The 20,395-nt window shown below is 35.4% G+C and overlaps 1 protein-coding gene across 1 annotated transcript in view; it reads right to left on the bottom strand.

The window, feature by feature from the left end:
- The window catches only part of LOC135687731 (uncharacterized), a 57,431-nt gene that overhangs the window by 29,949 nt on the left and 7,087 nt on the right, over positions 1–20,395 (bottom strand). The window contains exons 9-24 of the mRNA XM_089110860.1: positions 20,078–20,191; positions 19,116–19,229; positions 18,729–19,007; positions 12,985–13,210; positions 12,456–12,588; positions 12,187–12,295; positions 11,646–11,759; positions 11,067–11,180; positions 10,499–10,612; positions 8,691–8,804; positions 7,976–8,089; positions 6,734–7,047; positions 6,462–6,524; positions 3,392–3,719; positions 2,826–2,939; positions 851–964 (exon numbers count right to left, since the gene is read on the bottom strand). Of these exons, the coding sequence (XP_088966986.1) occupies positions 851–964; positions 2,826–2,939; positions 3,392–3,719; positions 6,462–6,524; positions 6,734–7,047; positions 7,976–8,089; positions 8,691–8,804; positions 10,499–10,612; positions 11,067–11,180; positions 11,646–11,759; positions 12,187–12,295; positions 12,456–12,588; positions 12,985–13,210; positions 18,729–19,007; positions 19,116–19,229; positions 20,078–20,191 (2,478 nt within the window). The remainder of the gene's footprint in view (positions 1–850; positions 965–2,825; positions 2,940–3,391; positions 3,720–6,461; positions 6,525–6,733; positions 7,048–7,975; positions 8,090–8,690; positions 8,805–10,498; positions 10,613–11,066; positions 11,181–11,645; positions 11,760–12,186; positions 12,296–12,455; positions 12,589–12,984; positions 13,211–18,728; positions 19,008–19,115; positions 19,230–20,077; positions 20,192–20,395) is intronic.

The following is a 20,395-nucleotide window of genomic DNA, read 5'->3' as shown; positions in this document are numbered from 1 at the left end:
CCATAATCTACCAACAGCAAAGAGCAAAGGAGAGGTAGACTACGCTTAGTTCTGTGCCCTGAAAGTGCCAATTTTGTTATTACTTGTCAGCCCTTGTCAGTCAGGGATGCTTCAGTTGGTATTACGTGATAAAATATAAAACATGCAGAGAAGCTTGGATGATTTCCTTGGTGCATGCATGTTTATTATTGGCCTATTTTGTTTGCATTATTCTACATACCACAAACTATTTATAACTCATGTAATGCCCTGTTTGAATAATTTCGAAACATTCGAACCCGATTTGCATTAAGGTATCAAAAGTAGGTGTTTAATTTTTTTCCTCTTTACATCAGTACATATTTTAGAGAATTCAACAACAACTATTGCGACATATTTCGACCAATAAATTATTACTGACTTTCAATGAGATGTTTTGATTTGAATTACTTTTGATGATGAAATGGCTAGCGGTTAATTGATGTAACTGATGAGTTTGAACATGGACTATGGTTTGAAAATGTCTATTTGTATAATGATTGATTGACTTTAGTGATTGATTGATTGATTAATTGATTGACTGATTGATTGATTGATTGATTGATTGACTTTAGTGATTGATTGATTGATTGATTGATTGATTGATTGATTGATTGATTGATTGATTGATTGATTGATTGATTGATTGATTTGGGGGCGAATAAGTGCTTGATTTGAATGACTGTTTAAATGAATGATTGTTTTCAGTGATATATGGATTTCAACTATTCTTCAGTTTATCATCAAGTTGCATAACACACTTTCACTACTTATTTTTATCAAACAAAAATAAAAACGAAGAAATAGACGGCCAAGAGAAAGGCAATTTTACCAGTTTTGCAAAGTGGATCTCCGTATCCTTCAACGCATTTGCATGTATATCCGTTGACACCGTCAACGCAAGTGCCTCCATTTTGACACGGGCTGCTGGCACATTCATTGATGTCTATAAGAATAAGCATGTTAACTCAGGAACACATGAAATGAAAGAAAAAGCTTGCCAGAATTATTGTAAGCAAATATACTTGCTGTAAAACTTTTGAATTTGAATTTCTGTATTATCTTATCAAAAATATCACTTGCTGCTTATAAGCGAAAAAGTGCCATTCTTTAAAAGTGTTGTCGAAACCGACACCCTAACCATCAGAGTATCAAAAACTTCAATCAGTGTATCGGAAGAATGCAACTAGAAAAAAAGCCATATTATCTAATAATAAATTATTATTTTCTGTCAGATGAGCAAAAACTAAACATCACAAATTCATTTTGCTCCTTCAGGTCAATTTTAGGATGTTTGTTCAATTATTAAAAGCATTTAAGCACTTTGAATATTTTGAGCTAATTCACAAAAGGCTTGTGGAAAGCTTGATTTTGAGTGTAAATTAAAAACTGGAAAATTAGTAAGTTTAGAGAATATTTTCAAAATCACTCCACAATTTGCGGCGCAGCGCCCGGGTATTCAAGGTATTCAGTGGATACCCTGTAATTTTTCAGAAAAATTATTTATACGACGTAAAAAAGTAATAACTTGAAAATGCTTAGGTGAGTATTGATTCGGGTTGAATTTGTTGCCTTCGATACGTTGTATTTCGTACAAGTTCAAAATATCACGAAATTCATGGGAAAGTAAGACAGCGATAACACTGCGAAGCATCGAGAAGCTGTGAGATCTTTGAAGCTAATTTTGAAGATTGAGCTACTTTATGTTGAATTGAGACTGGTCATTAATACGCAGAGGTACCCTAGACGCCAGATGGTACTTCAACCAATCATATTGCTCCTTTCCATGAATAATAAATACCGTTGAAAAGCTAAAACAATGAGAAATATGCAGCGTACAGCCTCAAATTTGGCTCAAAACAGTCTCCCTTTCAGATCGATATAAACAGTTAATGGACGTCGTAGCGGTGCGACAGCGGTGGTTGCAGTGATGGAGCTTCATCGAAATCAGTAAATATGGCTATGTCTCGAAAAACTATTGCAAAGGACGTCTATATGTCCGTATTACTGTTTCATCATCATTCTCCCATTTTACCCATAATCTACCAACAGCAAAGAGCAAAGGAGAGGTAGACTACGCTTAGTTCTGTGCCCTGAAAGTGCCAATTTTCTTATTACTTGTCAGTCAGGGATGCTTCAGTTGGTATTACGTGATAAAATATAAAAAATGCAGAGAAGTTTGGATGATTTCCTTGGTGCATGCATGTTTATTATTGGCCTATTTTGTTTGCATTTTTCTACATACCACAAACTATTTATAACTCATGTAATGCCCTGTGTGAATAATTTCGAAACATTCGAACCCGATTTGCATTAAGGTATCAAAAGTAGGTGTTTAAGTTACTTCCTCTTTACATCAGTGCATAATTTAGAGAATTCAACAACAACTATTGCGACATATTTCGACCAATATATTATTACTGACTTTCAATGAGATGTTTTGATTTGAATTACTTTTGATGATGAAATGGCTAGCGGTAAATTGATGTAACTGATGAGTTTGAACATGGACTATGGTTTGAAAATGTCTATTTGTATAATGATTGATTGACTTTAGTGATTGATTGATTGATTGATTGATTGATTGATTGATTGATTGATTGATTGATTGATTGATTGATTGATTGATTTGGTTTGGGGGCGAATAAGTGCTTGATTTAAATGACTGAATGATTGTTTTCAGTGATATATGGATTTCAACTATTCTTCAGTTTATCATCAAGTTGCATAACACGTTTTCACTACTCATTTTAATCAAACGAAAATAAAAACGAAAAAATAGACGGCCAAGAGAAAGTCAATTTTACCAGTTTTGCAAAGTGGATCTCCGTATCCTTCAACGCATTTGCATGTATATCCGTTGACACCGTCAACGCAAGTGCCTCCATTTTGACACGGGCTGCTGGCACATTTATTGATGTCTATAAGAATAAGCATGTTAACTCAGCAATATGATCTTGACTAATCAAGGGTCATCAGACTTCTGATCGCAATATTCAGGCATTATATTACTAAGATGATGCAAGGCCAATGACATTTTCAAAAAAGGACGTTTATTGAATTGCGTTTAGCGAGGTCGCAAATAAATTTTCAGGATAGGCTTTTGACCCATCTACCTATAATCGCAAATGTCCCCTGATCTTGCAACCTTGTTTACCAAATTAGCTGTCATATCAATATAAAACAATAACAATTCTAAATATCTGATCTTCCTTCAGACATATCTAATACACGAACTAATAGCAGTATAAAAATACCAGAGTTCAAACTTTAAATCAGAAGCTATCTAAATCAGAAGCTATCTAAACGAATTATTTTATAAATGACAATGTTTTCTTCTTCTTTTTGCAAAATTTCAGAATGCACAAAATACCTGATTGTTTCTTGACCCAAATAATGAGATTGGACTTCTCGGCTGGAAAATCATGTTGATCAGTCAATCTATAAAACTTCTGATTCTTGACATCCTTAATAACAAAGCGGCATGACTTGTCCATGCTGCATTGATGGAAAGTCTTATGAAACATGCTTGTCATTGTCTGTGATGGGTTATGAACTTCTTCGAAAACAGCTTTACTTGCACTATCGATTTCGATTGCCATCATTGTAGCAAAGCAAAACAATGAAACTAGTAGCGTCAAGTACATTGAAACTCCAAAGATGGGCAATAGATCTGTTGACATGGTCCCTAAAAGGTGAAACTTTTGTCATTTCGTAAATTTCGCAAAGGTTTTACGTCTCCAATCCTTCTACAAAATAAGCGTGGTTTATGCAGATAACAAAGTATGAGAAAGCAAGAAACATGCTGGAAAGAAGGAGGCAGACAATAAATATCTATTAACGTACGTAAGCTATAGATAGAATTTGCAGGCTATAGCTGATTTTGACTCGCAACTTGTGTTCTCCAGATGGATATCTTGATTTCAATCTCAAAGTTTCCTGTTAAAGGTAATCGGTAGATTCGGTAGCAGCCTTCAATACTTTAGGTTAACCCCAAGCCAGCTTTAAAAGGCTTTCGTGCAGATGCAGATTACCAACAACGTATGATAACATTTTATCATGTGCTTTGTCTTGAAAACCAAGGTAATCGAGTGACCGACTCACCTCTTACCATTCCACCGAGGAATAACCAATATAAAACTTACTTTATAGTTGAAGTTATCTTCTAGCTTCCAGTGTTGCTTTTGCTTCGTTCTTCTTTGATTCTTCTTTGAAGCTAACCTCACGCATTATTAATTAAGCATTACTAGCTTACTTACATTTGCATAATTAATGTAAGTTTTAAAGCAAACTCTTCGGTTGCCTAGTGTCATAGAAACAGTTTCAATGATACCCACAAATGGAAAACAGTTTGATTTAGTTCTTCAATTGAGGTATCTATCTACTTCGAAGATTTGTCAGCTTTCAGGCAAAAGCTTAGAAACAATTGTTGGAGAAATAAATTTCCAAACCACTATTCCAGACTTATTTTTGAGATTTTTGAAAATCTAATCGTCTTTGCCCCATTTATCAGAACCTTGGATTTCTAATTGAAAAGAAAATGACTGGAAGACCTTGATTTTTAAAAATCTTTCAAAAATTCTGTTGATACATTCATGATGCCTATTAGCTCTATTCTATGTTAGTTTGTCATCTTGTAAACCCATCACTATCTTAATTTCATTTCATTTTTTATTCTTGATAGCTTCGTCTAGCTCTTCATAGAAGACTTCAAAATTACTTTCGTCGCTAGGCTAGACACTGCAAAGGCTAGCCAATGCATACTACAAGGTGGACGTGGGATGATTGCCTTTTATCTTGAACTTGCAGACAGCCTTTCCTTTTGCATGGTCGTAGCTCTTCCACGTTTCCTTAAAGGTGACTTTAATAGCCCTGCTACCTCAAATGACAATATATCATGGTCTAAATTAGCCCTACTTCAAAGTATTTACGGAAGAATCATTCAAATCGTGTTATCCGGGACTTTTTAAGATTTCTTCACCTTTGAGTTGCTTTTTTAAATAGCAGTTTCAGAGAAAAATGTCAAAACAGTTTTAAATAAGTTATGAAAGTTTTTAGCCCTACCGCTTGAAAAATATATCCTCCCATCAATAAATCTACTTTTTTCTAAATTACTAGAGTGATGATGCATTTGATATAGTTTAGGAAGGTCTTTCAAAGGCAATCATTGGATATCAAAGTAAAGGTTGTTAGTTGTATCAATCACATGCTTTCTGATTGGCCATTAATGATAGCATTGATGCAAGGAATACTGCATAAGGCCAGAATTTGTCCAACATATTTTCTATCTTTGAACATTCATTGCTTTACAATTACCATTTAACGATAATGAATCAATGCTCTAAATAAATCTAAAAATCCTCTTTCACAGCGGTTTCAAGCTTATCCGATGTTTAAACTCTGACAGACAGCGCTGACAGAGAAAGACTAATTTAGTATTCCATGTTTCCGCTTTTCTGTGCTTTTTATGGCCATGTACGAACCTACTCTTTAATGAAACAGTAGACTTTCTACGATAAATTTTTGAAACAAGAAATGTACATCATGATTTGCGAACTAAAAATAATCTTTGCATTCCAAAAGCCAGGACAACTTCTTATGGTATAGAAACTGTGAGATATTTAGGTCAAAAACTGTGGCAAACACTACCTTACAGTATAAGAGAGTCCCAATCATTGGCAACAATTAAAAAAGGATTAAGAGCACACCCTATAGAATGCGACTGTAGATTGTGTAAAATATTTATTGCTGGATTAGGTTTTATTCAGAACATTATACCATAAACATTTTTAATATTGTAACGTTGCATAAACATTTTAGCGCTATACCATATCAGTCGTTGCATAAATATTTTTAATATTGTATCATATATTTATTTAATACTAATTCTTTATAGATAGTTGACCTTAATTAGCTTCTTTATTAGCTATCATACGTTCATTTAGTAGGCCAACTTTAAACAAATTATTTATAATTATTATTATATTATAATCAACCAATCAGTCACTGCAATCACTTCAATCACTGCACTACAATCAATTAATCCTTCAATCAATAAATACATCTCATATAATGCTTTCTGGGTACATTCTGTTAGTTTCAAAGAACCAGAGAATGAAGGTGCAGGTTGCCTGTTCTTAATTTTTCAATAAACTTTAAGGCAAGATTAATCTTGCGTAAATTCTTTGGCAATATTCACTTCAAGGGAAGCCAAAACATTAGCAAATGACATTTCCTAAACGAAAACTTTTAATCAATAACATAACTAACAATAAATTTTTAGATATGATTTTTTTCGCGCTAATTTTTATTTACAATGCTAAACTTTGAAGTAAGAAAAATTAAGCTAAACTTAAATACAACTCTGACCAAGAGTTTTAATGGTCAGTGGTCATGACAATGTTTTCAAACCCCCAACTTGACAAGGTTCCGTACTTTTCAACCTTTTCTTCAGAATCTTTGCATCTTTTAAGCCCAAATTCATCGTCTTTTACGTGAAATGTAGCCTGTATGAGAGAAAAAGCCAGTTGAACGATCTGTTAAATAATTTTGATCAATTTCCTTGTACTTACTTTTTTGAGATTTCTTCTAAGATCTGAGTTTTGACTATGTGCCCTGGTTCAGTCATACCTGTATAGCTTTAAAATGGTCTATTAAGTTCTTTTGGTGGTTACTACGAAATATTTTGTAATTTATTTTAAAAAATGTATTTTACAAGTAGCAAGCATTTGTATGTATTGAGAATCTTGCCTGTTTTGTAAACGGAATTTCTCCAGCCTCCACCACAATACATTCCAGTGCTATCTCGGCATTGTGAAGAGCAAGAGCTGTCTCCATCTATCCCGTATCTGTCATATGATGTTCCACAAAAGCATTGACTACCAGCTTGCAGCCCTGCGTATGCCTGATTGGATGCGAAACAAGCCTGTATGCAGTTAGCTGTAAGATGCCCTGCGGAAACGTCTAGCCCTCTCACATGCGGGAGTGCCCTCGTTCTACTATCTTTGTAGCAGCCGACGTAATCTCGAGCTGAAGTCAAGAAAAAGAATAGTATAAACCTCAAATGGGAATGCGATGAATTTTGAATCGCTTTAATATCTGTGAATTCTTTTTTCTTTCAGTTCCCTATGATCGTTTTTTTCAGATTTTTGCCAACAAGCTTGTAAGAAAAGAAGATTGTCAATTGAGAATGTCTTGAGTGATTGACTGTTTCGCCGATCGATTAAAAGACTGGTTCAACGATCGATTAATTGATTTGGGATGATTAAATGACTGATTTATGTGATTAAATGATTGTTTGTAATGATAAATGGATTGATTTATGCCTTTGTATCTATTCGTCAGTTATCATTAAGTTGCATAAAATACTTCCAGTCCTCATTTTCATCAAACAGAAATAAAAGAATATACGGCAAAGAAAAATGCAATCTTATCAGTGTCACAGAGTAGACCTATTTTGCCATTATAACATCTGCAAGGAAACCTGTTGACACCATTAATGCAAGTGGTTCCAACACGACATGGGTTGCTTGCACATTTATTAATATCTTAGAATATAATATACTGTAGCTCTGCACAAAATGGATCACTTTGAAAATAGATGCTAGAACTCTCCTGTAAATATTACCAAAAGCCATTTTTATCAATTTTATCATCAGATCTAGAAAACCACTGTAAGACTCGCTTTCTGAGATAGACTTTCAAACATAACGATTGTGTTACCATTACCTGCTAATATCAACCACATCAATATTATAATTTGGGATTAATATTAACAAATAAAAGCTGTTCTAAATACTACTTTGCATCTTGTGAGATTCGACTTCTGTTAAGCAGATAAAGAGCTTCAAGTCTGAAACCTTCTTGATTTTCAAAGAAGAATGATTTGTAGATATAAGAACAGTAAAATCGATCGAAATATAAGGGAAAAGGACTATTTGAAGAAGAGACACTTTACCAGTCTGACAATGTTGTCCGGAGTAGTCTGTGGCACAGGTGCATGTATATCCGTTGATTCTATCAACGCATTTCCCTCCATTTTGGCACGGACTGCTGGCACATTCATAAATGTCTGTTGTAAATAAGATTTGATTGAAGTTAATGACTGAACAGTTAACATTCGTTGCAATGTGCTGCAAAAGTACCAACAACAAAAAACATTTCAATTGAATATCAAACACGAAATCAAATGATTTTGTTTTAAATAATGTGGGCTGCTTTTGTCAACTACAACCTGAAAAAATGATTAAATTCAATGAAGGCGGTTCTCGCGATCGTGATACGTTTTGTGTATGTTGATAATTATTCAAACAGACAAAAGACTAAAAAACCGGAAAGTTCCAGATATTCAAAGTGCAATACTTTGCAGTTGGGCAGGGTGCAAGTCTATTTTGTGCAAAACAGAAAAAGTCCAATTTTACGAAGAGAGACATAGTGGAAATTGCGAGCGCATGCGCACTAAGATGGAGTCTTTACGGCTGTGATTCTGTGCTGAAAAAAAAAATTAAAAATGGAGACTTTGAAAGACAAAATTTCGATAAGGAAAAAGCATATAAAGACAGGAACGTGTTTTTCTATTGGTCGCACGCTTACAGTGGTGGCGCCATTATGGACTGTCAAAAGATGTGCGCATGCGCTCGCAATTTCCACTATGTCAGGAAGAGACATTTTACCAGTCTGGCATTCTTGTCCCATGTAGCCTGGTAAACAGCTGCAAGAATATTTGTTGATTCTATTGACACACGTGGCTCCATTTTGACATGGGGTACTGGCACATTCGTTGATTTCTAAAAGCATAACATTTCAACTCAGTCAATTTCTGAATAAATCAAAGGATTATTCAAATAATCTACAGAAATCTGGTAATCAGATATTAAACTTACACAAAAAGGAGTAACCTGTTTTTTGCAATAGAATGTCTTTAGATTGAAACATTCGTAATCTTCAAATTAAAATATTTTGCAGAAAAGAACTATTTTAATCCTGTGTAGCCTGGTAAACAGTTGCAGGTATATTCGTTGACTCTATCAATGCAAGTGGCTCCATTTTGGCAGGGAGTACTAGCACATTCCTTGATATCTAAATATATAAGCATGTTTACTAGCAATACATGAATTGGAAAAATTGAAGTTGAGTGGAAATGTTTGTGAAGTAAAACTGAGCTTTCTGTTGTGAACTTTTTCATTTGTTCTTGCTATAAACAGAAACTCATAACTGTTAAATTTGCGGTGATACATAGGGACAAGATTATAACTAGGCAAAAATAGCAACTTGCTTCATTGCATTTTTCTGTTTTTCAACTCTGTTTCAGTCTTTCATTATTTAGATGGTATCTTATCCTATCTATGAACTCATTCATACTAACAAGTTTTCAGATTTTCTCACCTTGTATCAAGAGCTCATCTATACTAACAATAGCTTTTGCGAAAACCTTCTTTCTTTGATATAATAGTGTTCAAAGGTTCTTGTCTGTTAAGAAGTTTTATCGCTTTAGGAAAATCCGGAACAGGCAGCCCACTTATTCTAAAGGAATCAGGCTAACCAGGCCATTAATAGGCTGGTTGTCAGGCTAATGAATTAATCCTGCCTTCAAACGAATTGGTACACGCAACCTTGGTGAATAATATTCTGGAATTCAACCGTGATGTCATGCCGAAAGAAGCTATTGGCAATCAAACTATTTTTATTTTATCATAGGCTGATAATTATCTTGCAATGTTAGCTACAAGCAGAAACCATGCAGAAAATTTATCGCTAATTTTTTTCAACAATTTTTTTATTTTTAGAAGAAAAGCGATTTTTCAGCAGTGTGTCAGTAAAATAATTACAGCAAGGCTGATACTTAAAGAGCTTATTTATGCAATGTTAGAAACAAAGTTTGTTGGTTTTATTTAGAGTGCAAAAATTAACTTGCAGACACGGAAATAGCATGCTCCGTTTTTTTTGCTATTCGCAATAAAAGAACCATTCTAATTTAGAAAATGCACCACAACCTGCTTCAAAATCAAATATTTGATTTGCTATGCTGTAACTTGCTTTCTAAATGATATCAAATGGATTGTCAATTTACTTCCAAGGGGTATATTTAAAATGTTTTTCATATCTAGATTGCTCCAGCGGTACCATTTGACATCGAAAAAGTTACAGGACCACAACCCGGCGTTGCATATTACTGTGCCTGTGTATACATTTAGCAAAACAAATGAGACAGTTTACATTGAAACACGATAGTTTGTCAAATGCAAAAACTATGTGTGATAGATAATTTTAAAGGAAATAAACTCTTTTAGTAGAGGGATTTGCTGCCTTCCCCAATTGCAACCTAGACCCTAAATATGTTGTGTCATTAATAGTAGCGGCTTATACGTTAATGGTGTGAATTGTGTGGTTCAACTACTGCTAGAAAAGCAGAGCTTAAGAATGGAACATCCGTAATTTTCAAAGTAAACTACTTTGCAAAAAATAACTTTTGTTATCTTACCAGTCTGGCATTGTTGTCCTGTGTAGCCTGGTACACAGTTACAAGAGTATCTGTTGACTTCATCAATGCAAGTGGCTCCATTTCGGCATGGGCTGCTGGCACATTCATTAACATCTAAAATTTAGATATATCGACGCGGTTTATGCCAGAAATAATAAACTTCAAAGATCTCCGCAAGGATATGATAAATTGTTAATAGGAAGGCTGTTTGCAATACAATTGCAATTATGCTTTAGAAAGGGCATCACTTCCGCTTCAAAGTTCAAGGAATGGAAAATGTCAAATTTATTTTTGAATTTAGGCCAAAATGACAGCTTTTGGCAAAAGATGTTAAGAATTTCTTGATATGCTTTCAAAGAACATCTATATCAATTATACATCATAATAAGATATAAATCATTTTAACTGGAACCCACCAAACTTTGAACATTTCAAATGAAAGCTGTTGTCACAAAAATGGTTCCATTTGTGTAAATTGACATGAAGGCTTTCAAGGTCCTTGCAATTGAGCTGATAATGAATTATTTCGACTACAGACAAAGCAATTACTTTACAAAAGAACCGTTACCAGTTTGGCATCTTTTTCCTGTGTAGCCTGGTAAACAGTTGCAGGTATATTCGTTGACTCTATCAATGCAAGTGGCTCCATTCTGGCAGGGAATACTGGCACATTCGTTGATATCTAAAGATATAAGCATGTTTACTAGCAACACATGAAATGAAGAAAATAAAGTTGAGTGAAGATATTTGTGAAGCAAATGCGAACTCGCTGTATGCTGAATACAATTTCGCATTTCTTAAAAATTGTATCGCACTTCTTAGAAGAGAAAAATCATTTCTCTTAAATTTATCATAGTAAGTAAACGTAGACAAGAGTAAAATAAAACTAAAAGTAGCAACTTAATTTAATACTCAGATCTGTTTTAAACTCTGCTTCACTCCATCATTAGCAAGGTGATTTTACAAAAATGAATAGCAAAAATATTTAGCTAACTAACAACCTAAATTTAAAGACTGCTATGTGTCTCGTTGGGTTTACATCATATTCCAAAGTTAACATCAACTTTCAAAACATTATCACTGACGACAATCACGTCGTGCCTGACTCTGAAGCAAGGGAAAAGCTACGAATTATTCGTTTGCTTACCTTCTTCGCAATGAATTCCTGAATATCCAGCAATACAGGTGCATTGAAATCTGTTCACGTCGTTTCTGCATGTTCCTCCATTAAAACAAGGAAGGCTCTCACACTCATTGATGTCTGTGACAATCGTAGACAGAAATTGCTTTAGAGACATCGTGAAATAATACGTAGAGCCGTAGAGCCGCCATGAAATTAATGTCACATGTCGGCTAATTAATCTTCAATTTATTCAATGATTAATGTAAAATGAAGTCAAAGTCAGATTCTCGACCAAAGCATAACCAAGCTGACAGCACTAATACTAATTTGGTGCTTAGTAACTGGGAAAAGGCACAGTGGCCCTGCATCAAAGAGTCAATCAAAACAAAGACTTGATGCCTGTTTGAGGAAAATTGACACAATTACCGTGATTTTTGCTTTGTCGTGTGATAAATAAGGTTACCTCAAGAACACAAGAAACCATTTCTTTCTCAGATCTTGATTTTCTGTGCCAATACTAGTGTTAAACAAACAAAACCAAGTAGAAGTCAATTCCACCATTTACCTGATTCACAATTCCTTCCCGTAAAGCCTGGATCACAAAGGCAAAAATAACTGGCATGTTCATCCACACTTGCCATTCTGACAAGGGTTCTTCTCGCAGTCGTTTTTATCTTCAAGATAATGATTTCATTGCAATTATGTCAGAAAGATGCATTTGGAGAATATAAATGATAAAAATGCTTTTAAACTAAGTATGATTTCTATCATACAAAACAAAAAAAAAGCAATAAAGAAAATGTAGGAAAGATTGCTCAAATGAAAAAAACATACCAAGTGGAATGTCACAGTGCAACTCATGATGGTTTTCATCGCAATGAACGCATTCATAAAACGGGCTTGTGCATGTATCTCTGCATAGGATGTGAGAAGGACATGGGTTAAGAGCTCGGCATGTCGCACCAATCTATTCAAAACAAGCAGTGAATCTGGTTACTAAACAGCACAATAAAATATTATTTCTGCATCTTCAAATAAAGGTTGCTAAAATCGATTGAAAATAGCAATTATGCTAAGCAAAAAAACATATTTGTGAAAAGTAAAATTATCAATGACGGGTTTGGTATTGGATAAAATATAGAAGCTGGCGTTCAATTTCAAACGTTTTCAGGGACCTTCTTAACAAATTTTTATCACTAGAGAGCTTTTATCATTAAATTCTGTTTAATGAAAAGCCACCGTTTAAGAGCTTCGAGTGGCCTCTGAATAAAATCAAGAAAGGAAAGGGTTAGCTAGACAACAAGAGACTGTTTTCATCAAACATAAATTCATAGAGATAGCAACAAACAGTGAGCTCACCAACTTTTTGCTGTAATCAGTCGATTTGTACAACCAACCAGGAGCATCAACCAACTGCGTACCGTTTTCTCCATGTCGCCTTTCGTTGAGCTGGCACTCTTTGGTCTGAACGTTTAAGTTGTATGATCGACATTTGTGGTGCTCCACGCACTTCCTCGTGCATCCAATGTCGTCCACATCGCGTTCCGTTTTGATTACGTGGCCTTTAAGAGCTTTGCCCATGTGGAACACTGTGAATTCGGCAAAGGTTTGACAAGGGAGACGGAGTATCGTCGACTGTGCAAGTAATGGCAAGTAAAACAACACTGTCAGCCTAGAAACACAATAAACAGTAATGTTCTGAAAAGAGAGGGAACTCTTCATTAACTTTTGCATATGTGCATATCTTTGTATATGCGTACATGTATATATAAGATAATGTCGCATTCTTTGGTAGACCTCGATTTTATGCATTTTGATGTTTGTAAGTGTGACCAATTTCGTTTGCCTTATTGAAGTAAACAAATAAAGTATTCCTAGACAGAACTGAATTCAACATAGTTAAGGGGGACATCCACATCACGGTATGGATTTAAAACCGTATACAATACATGCACACGCAGAGCCGGGCCGCTTTCTGTTTGTGAAAGCTTTTATCACGGCAGGTTTTATCACGGATCTCGTACTCTCAACAAATCATATTCAAGCAGGGACGGATTTAGCGGGGGGGGGGGGGTTGTAGGGGGTGCAACTCCCACCAATAGCTCTGTGTCCTTCGGTAAGTTTTGTTTCATTCGGTAAAAATCATCTATTGGTAGTCAGTAGTAACAAAGTGACGCCAAGATTTTACATCATTTATTTTTTATCAGTATTTATCTTCTTATCAGAAGCGTAGCGGGGGGGGGGGGATATTCTCAAATGTATTTTAAGCTAATCTCGAGGGCATCGTCGCAAAAATTTTCTGCTAGCTTCGCTCGCAGGAGAACCTTAATGTGCACTAATTTTCCCCTCTTTTTGGGTTTGTATAGAAAAGTCTTTCACGTTCATGAGACACTCCTGATAAAATAGAAACTAAAATACTAAAGCAGTCCAATCCTTAATAAAAACTGGATTCTGAAATGCTTGTTGTGGACTTTGCTCCAAGGAAAACGGACTTGGTTGAAAACTATTGAATAATGATAATATTTTTAGATATTTTATTACAACTTTGGAAAATCACTTTTTACACATAGAGATTCCTCGCCTTACACAATTCAGGATATAAACGTTAGTGGAATTGTGAATGAAGTAGACAGTTGTAGAATATGGCAACGCCACCTATGACGTTGAATAAAGGGAAATTGCTACGTATAAATTCCATGGCTTTTTCAAGCACATCTACAAAATGGGTGTTTTCCCAAATTCTTAGGGGTTTGATCAGCAAAAGTATTTTTCTCTTTGGCCTACCAATCTTCCAAGCCTGGCTACGCCACAGTTAAACAACAAAATTATAAAAATGGACGTTTCCATCATTTATCAGTGACCTGAAGGGTGTGGCACCAAAATTAATGTCTAACACCCCCCCCCCCCCTCCAATCATTGTTGTTTAAATCCGCCCCTGTTTTTAAGACATTACGTCATATTTTCAGCAACATTTAAACTATATTTTAAGGTACTATATCACCCGTTATACTTCATCTACTAAGAAAAATGCAGCTAAAGATAGACTTTTGATTTCTCCCACTTCCTACTGCCAGAAACTATTTTTCACGTTGTTGATGGTTGTAGACCGTTATACCTGGAGGCTGGGGACACAGCCCTATCGTAAAATGTCCCTGGCCTAGTCCTAAAAATTTGTCTCTATTACGTATTCTCGCAGTTAATGCGAGCTGTTTATGGAATACGGAGAAGGCATTAGCGATAGCAGAATAAAGAATGTGGAAACGGTAATATAGATGTATGATGAAAGATAAAGAATGAAGTGAAAAAGAAAATTTAGATTTTAGTTATTAGCAGCACAAATGGATCAGCGATTACCTGTACAAATATTTAGCAAGATCTATGTAGGCCAGTGCAAGGGTAATGAGAACACATCATTTGAAGAGGAAACTGGCCGCTTGGACCAAAACGTTTCCGGTGCAACAAGGGTATACGTTATGAAAATTGAAATGCAGATTATCAGAAAATGATCATTGCGGTTAACTAAAAAATGTCCTTGCTTCCACTGATACTTCTCTTGATTGCATTTTCAAATTATTCGCGCGCGTCGTGTTTGTAACCTCAAAACTTGCGAAATTTAATCCATCAGTGGCGTCGGAACGGAATTCATATTTAGGGAGCTGCCCATTGTATTCCTTTTCATCTAGTACACTGTTATAAAGGAAATATACTACAGTTTGACAATAATTGGGCGGGCTCCAGCCACCCCCAGCCCCCCGGCTCCGACGGGCCTGTCCCCATTTAAGAACCAGCGGTAATATCTTTTACATTTTATTATATAACTATCGGTTTTTTATCAATATCAATACTTTCACTACTTTGAATCATGACAAGTAAGCGTAACTGATTTCAGAACAACGCCAGTTCCAGCCAGTCACATTTGCAAACCTTTCAATAGGTCCACTTTCGGCAATTCCTCCTTATTGATAATTTTTCAGGCTAAGTGTTCTGGACGTGTCGAAGAAATTGCAGTATAATGTAATTTTTCAACTTACTACAAATAAAATAAGAAACTTGAAATGGCTTTGAAAAAAGCAAACATTCGAGTAAAGCTTTTCGTAAAGACACTCTTCAGAGTTAATGGTTTAAAACGTCAGAACATAGATCGAAATTAGATACTTACGTAACTTGTTTCATGTTAACGTCTTGGTTGAATCACGACAAGGTGACATTCGTCTTTTGAGATTCCGTGATTTCGAGGTAGGTCGCTATAATGATGAATTAATTATTCACTTGTTATATAGAAGCTAGAATACATATTCAATTTACCACAAACACCAGTTCGAGAATGCTGATTAACAGATGAATTTTCGATCGATATAGCAAGAAGAATGTAGTTTAGAAAAGCAAGCGGGGCAGTAAAATCCAAACTATTTTGCAGCGAGTTAGATCAGTATATTACACCAGCCGTATACATTGGGAAAAACATTTTTGCCAACACAGTATAGCATCATCGTTTTTCCATTGACCACACCGAAAGTATGAAGAAATGGTGCGTGTTTAATGTCTTAGACGTTTACGGGAACGCAGACTGCACTTACCGCAAATACACAATTGGCGACCGGAAGCTAATCAATTAAGGAAGTTTTAGGTGGGAAACTTATGCGAGGGTGGCTTATGCAATGAGAGGTGCTTATAATAATAATTTCCAAGCTGCCATGTAAATAGTTTGTTTTGTTGTTTTTTTCAAAATCTTCAAGGCAGTTTATTTGCAAGTTCACTTGATAATTCTTTACCTTGATAAAGTTATAAATCCAAGCGCAAAAAGATATCTTAAACCAAAATATTGATATGTCCATTGTCGTCGGTGGTCTCTTTGCAAAGCCAAAAGCAACGGCTAAGTCGATGGTGGGGGAATTTTTACTACCAGGATGGCAGCTTATTCGAGGAGGCTTTACAAATTCTTTTCTTTAGATTACTGGGTTTATACCCACAACTGGGTATCTTATTCTGACGTTTTCTGTCCTGAGGAGTGTCAGAGGAAATAGAATGTTATAGAATGTTTGCTTTTTTCAAAGCCATTTTCAGATTCTGTACCGCCAAACATTTAAAAACGAACCTTAGAATGACATTTTTTGCGTTTCGAAGAGTCCCTTTGACACAGTTTTCTTCTATGCTCATAAAGAATAACAATACACTGCTACAAAATTACAGTACAATAGCGTTACCACGGGGGATGTGAAAAACTCATAACAACCTTGTTGCTATTCACAATTGTTTTGCACCAATTGTTTCAAAGTCGCTAGAGATGCTAGGTGAGACACCCAGGGAGGAGGGTAATCAGAACTTCCAGGTGAGACAACCAGGAGAGCTTGGTCGTTTATGCACACTCTCACCCAGCTACATTTTCCAAACAGGCTTTGATAATAAGTTTACAGAGAACCAGGTACACGGCTCAAAAAGAACAGAAACTAAAAAACATGAGTCTGCGAGAAGGATGGGTAGTAGCGACTGACCGAAAACGTTGCGTGCATGAATGTATCTCAGAGTTGTTTTGAATATTTCACTAATAAAAGCACCAACAGCTTTTCGCTAAAGCATCGTAAATATTTTGTCTATAGAATTCTGGCCTAAGAAATCACTTGCACAAGGATTCATGGCTCGATTAGGCAATTAAAGTTACAAAATTTTATTTCAAGTTATTTCAAGATTTTATCTAAATTTGCTTAACAGGTCCTTTTATCTGTAGCTGAAAATTGTTGCCGTAAGAGGTTCAGCGAATGGTCTTCCTAAACGAAATCATTAACAGTTTAATGGCATTCCAATTTTTCACATTTTTACAGAGCAATATTTATGTCAGAGATTATGGAATTAGGGTAAATTGAAATACATGAAGCAAAAAAATGCTAGAACTCCGGCTCATTTCAGCGTTGATTTTTCTGTAGCCGGTTTGTTCCACTCTGCGAGCCATTCCAGAATCAAAACTTTACTACGTTCTTCACTTTTCGACATTTTTCCACAGAGTGTATGTATCATTAAACTCCAGATTTCTCGCCGTGTGCGTAAACTGTAGCCTGCACGAGAAGAGTAAAGGCTCGTTAAATGAACTTGAAAATAATATCTCATAATTTCTTTCGTTCAGTTTTTTCTGAGATTTTTTCTGAAATCTGAGTTTTGACTGTGTGCTTTCAAGTTCAATCGCACATATGATTCAAACTAGAATACAATCTGTTTCAGTAGCAAACCTGGATTTTTCTAGCCTTAAGCGCTGACAGAGAAAGAGTAATTTAGCATTCCATGTTTCCGCTTTTCTGTGCTTTTTATGGCCAAGCACCAACATACTCTTTGATGTAACAGTAACCTTTCAACGATCAATCAGCCAATCAGTCACTACAATCACTTCAATCACTGCACTACAATCAATTAATCCATCAATAAATACATCCCATATAAAGCTTCCTGGGTACATTCTGTTAGTTTCAAAGAACCAGAAAATGAAGGTGCAGGTTGACTGTTCTTAATTTTTCAATAAACTTATTTAAGGCAAGATTAATATTGCGTAAATTCTTTGGGAATATTCACCCCCAGGGAAGCCAAAAAATTAGCAAATGACATTTCCCAAACGAAAACTTTTAATCAATAACATAACTGACAATAAATTTTCAGATGATTTTTTTCGCGCTAATTTTAATTTACAATGCTAAACTTTAAAGTAAGCAAAATTAAGCTAAACTTAAATACAACTCTGACCAAGAGTTTTAATGGTCAGTGGTCATGACAATGTTTTCAAACCACCCAACTTGACAATGTTCCGTACTTTTCAACCTTTTCTTCAGAATGTTTGCATCTTTAAAGCCCAAATTCATCGTCTTTTACGTGAAATGTAGCCTGTATGAGAGAAAAAGCCAGTTGAACGATCTGTTAAATAATTTTGATCAACTTCCTTGTACTTACTTTTTTGAGATTTCTTCTAAGATCTGAGTTTTGACTATGTGCCCTGGTTCAGTCATACCTGTATAGCTTTAAAATGGTCTATTAAGTTCTTTTGGTGATTACTACGAAATATTTTGTAATTTATTTTAAAAAATGTATTTTACAAGTAGTAAGCTTTTGTATGTATGATGATCATACCTGTTCTGTAAACAGAGTTTCTCCAGCTTCCACCACAATACATTCCAGTGCTATCTAGGCATATTGACGAACAAGTGCTTTCATCTCCTTTCCCGTGGATGTCATATGATGGTCCACAAAAGCAATGGTAAAAGTACTGCAACCCTGCATATGGTTGATTAGATGCGAAACAAGCCTTTATGCAGTTGGCTGTAAGGTGTCCTGCTGAAATGTCTAGCCTTTTTCCAAGCGGGAGTGCCCTGGTTTGAGAATCTATGTAGCAGCCGACGTAATCTAGAACTGAAGACAACAAAAGAAGATGGAATAAATCTCAAACGGGAATGGGCACAGACAGAGAAACCTCAAAGAGAAATAAAAGAATATACGGCAAAAAAAATACAATCTTACCAGTGTCACAGAGTAGACCTATTTTGCCATTATCACATCTGCAAGTAAACCTGTTGACACCATTAATGCAAGTGGATCCAACATGACATGGGTTGCTTGCACATTCATTAATATCTAAAAATATAATAAAATCAACTTTAGTTCTGCACAAAATTGCATCACATGTCATCACAATGTTGTTCGGTGTAGCCTGGGACACAGGTGCATGTATATGCGTTGACGCTATCAACGCAAGTCCCTCCATTTTTGCAGGGGCTGCTGGCACATTCGTTAATTTCTAAAAGAATTACGTCATTTCAAAAGGGGTGGTAGCAGATTTATTTGCTTCTAAAAATATAAAATCTAAATTTTGCAAATACTTGAAAAAAATTTTAGAGTGCAAAAATTAACTTGCAGAAACGGAAATAGCATGCTCCGTTTTATTTGCTGTTCGCAATAAAAGAACCATTCTAATTTAGAAAATGCACCACAACCTGCTTCAAAATCAAATATTTGTTTTGCTATGCTGAAACTTGTTTTCTAAATGATATCAAATGGATTGTCAATTTACTTCCAAAGGGTATATTTAAAATCTTTTTCATATCTAGATTGCTCCAGCGGTACCATTTGACATCGAAAAAGTTACAGGACCACAACCCGGCGTTGCATATTACTGTGCCTGTGTATACATTTAGCAAAACAAATGAGACAGTTTACATTGAAACACGATAGTTTGTCAAATGCAAAAACTTTGTGTGATAGATAATTTTAAAGGAAATAAACTCTTTTAGTAGAGGGATTTGCTGCTTTCCCCAATTGCAACCTAGACCCTAAATATGATGTGTCATTAATAGTAGCAGCTTATACGTTAATGGTATGAATTGTGTGGTTTAACTACTGCTAAAAAAGCAGAGCTTTAAGAATGGAACATCCGTAATTTTCAAAGTAAAATACTTCGCAAAAAAGAACTTTTGTTATCTTACCAGTCTGGCATTGTTGTCCTGTGTAGCCTGGTACACAGTTACAAGAGTATCTGTTGACTTCATCAATGCAAGTGGCTCCATTTTGGCACGGGCTGCTGGCACATTCGTCAATGTCTGCAAATAAAAAATGTCAGCTCAGTTAGTAAGATAGTAAATTGAAAATATTCCACATATCATGTTCTCTAGAATTAAATAGTTTGCACCCTCTACATACTATTTTCCGCTTCATTTGCTGTTCTTTATGAAAGAGCAATTCGGCCTAAGAAAGTGCCCAATTTCACGCTTCAAGATTCAAAGAATGGAATATGTCAAATTTAT

Source organism: Rhopilema esculentum, chromosome 10 (genome assembly GCF_057945365.1).
Source record: "Rhopilema esculentum isolate cy_ngs chromosome 10, ASM5794536v1, whole genome shotgun sequence".
NCBI lineage: Eukaryota > Metazoa > Cnidaria > Scyphozoa > Rhizostomeae > Rhizostomatidae > Rhopilema > Rhopilema esculentum.
The sequence above is the reverse complement of the archived record's forward strand: the minus strand, read 5'-3'. Positions and strand labels throughout refer to the sequence as shown.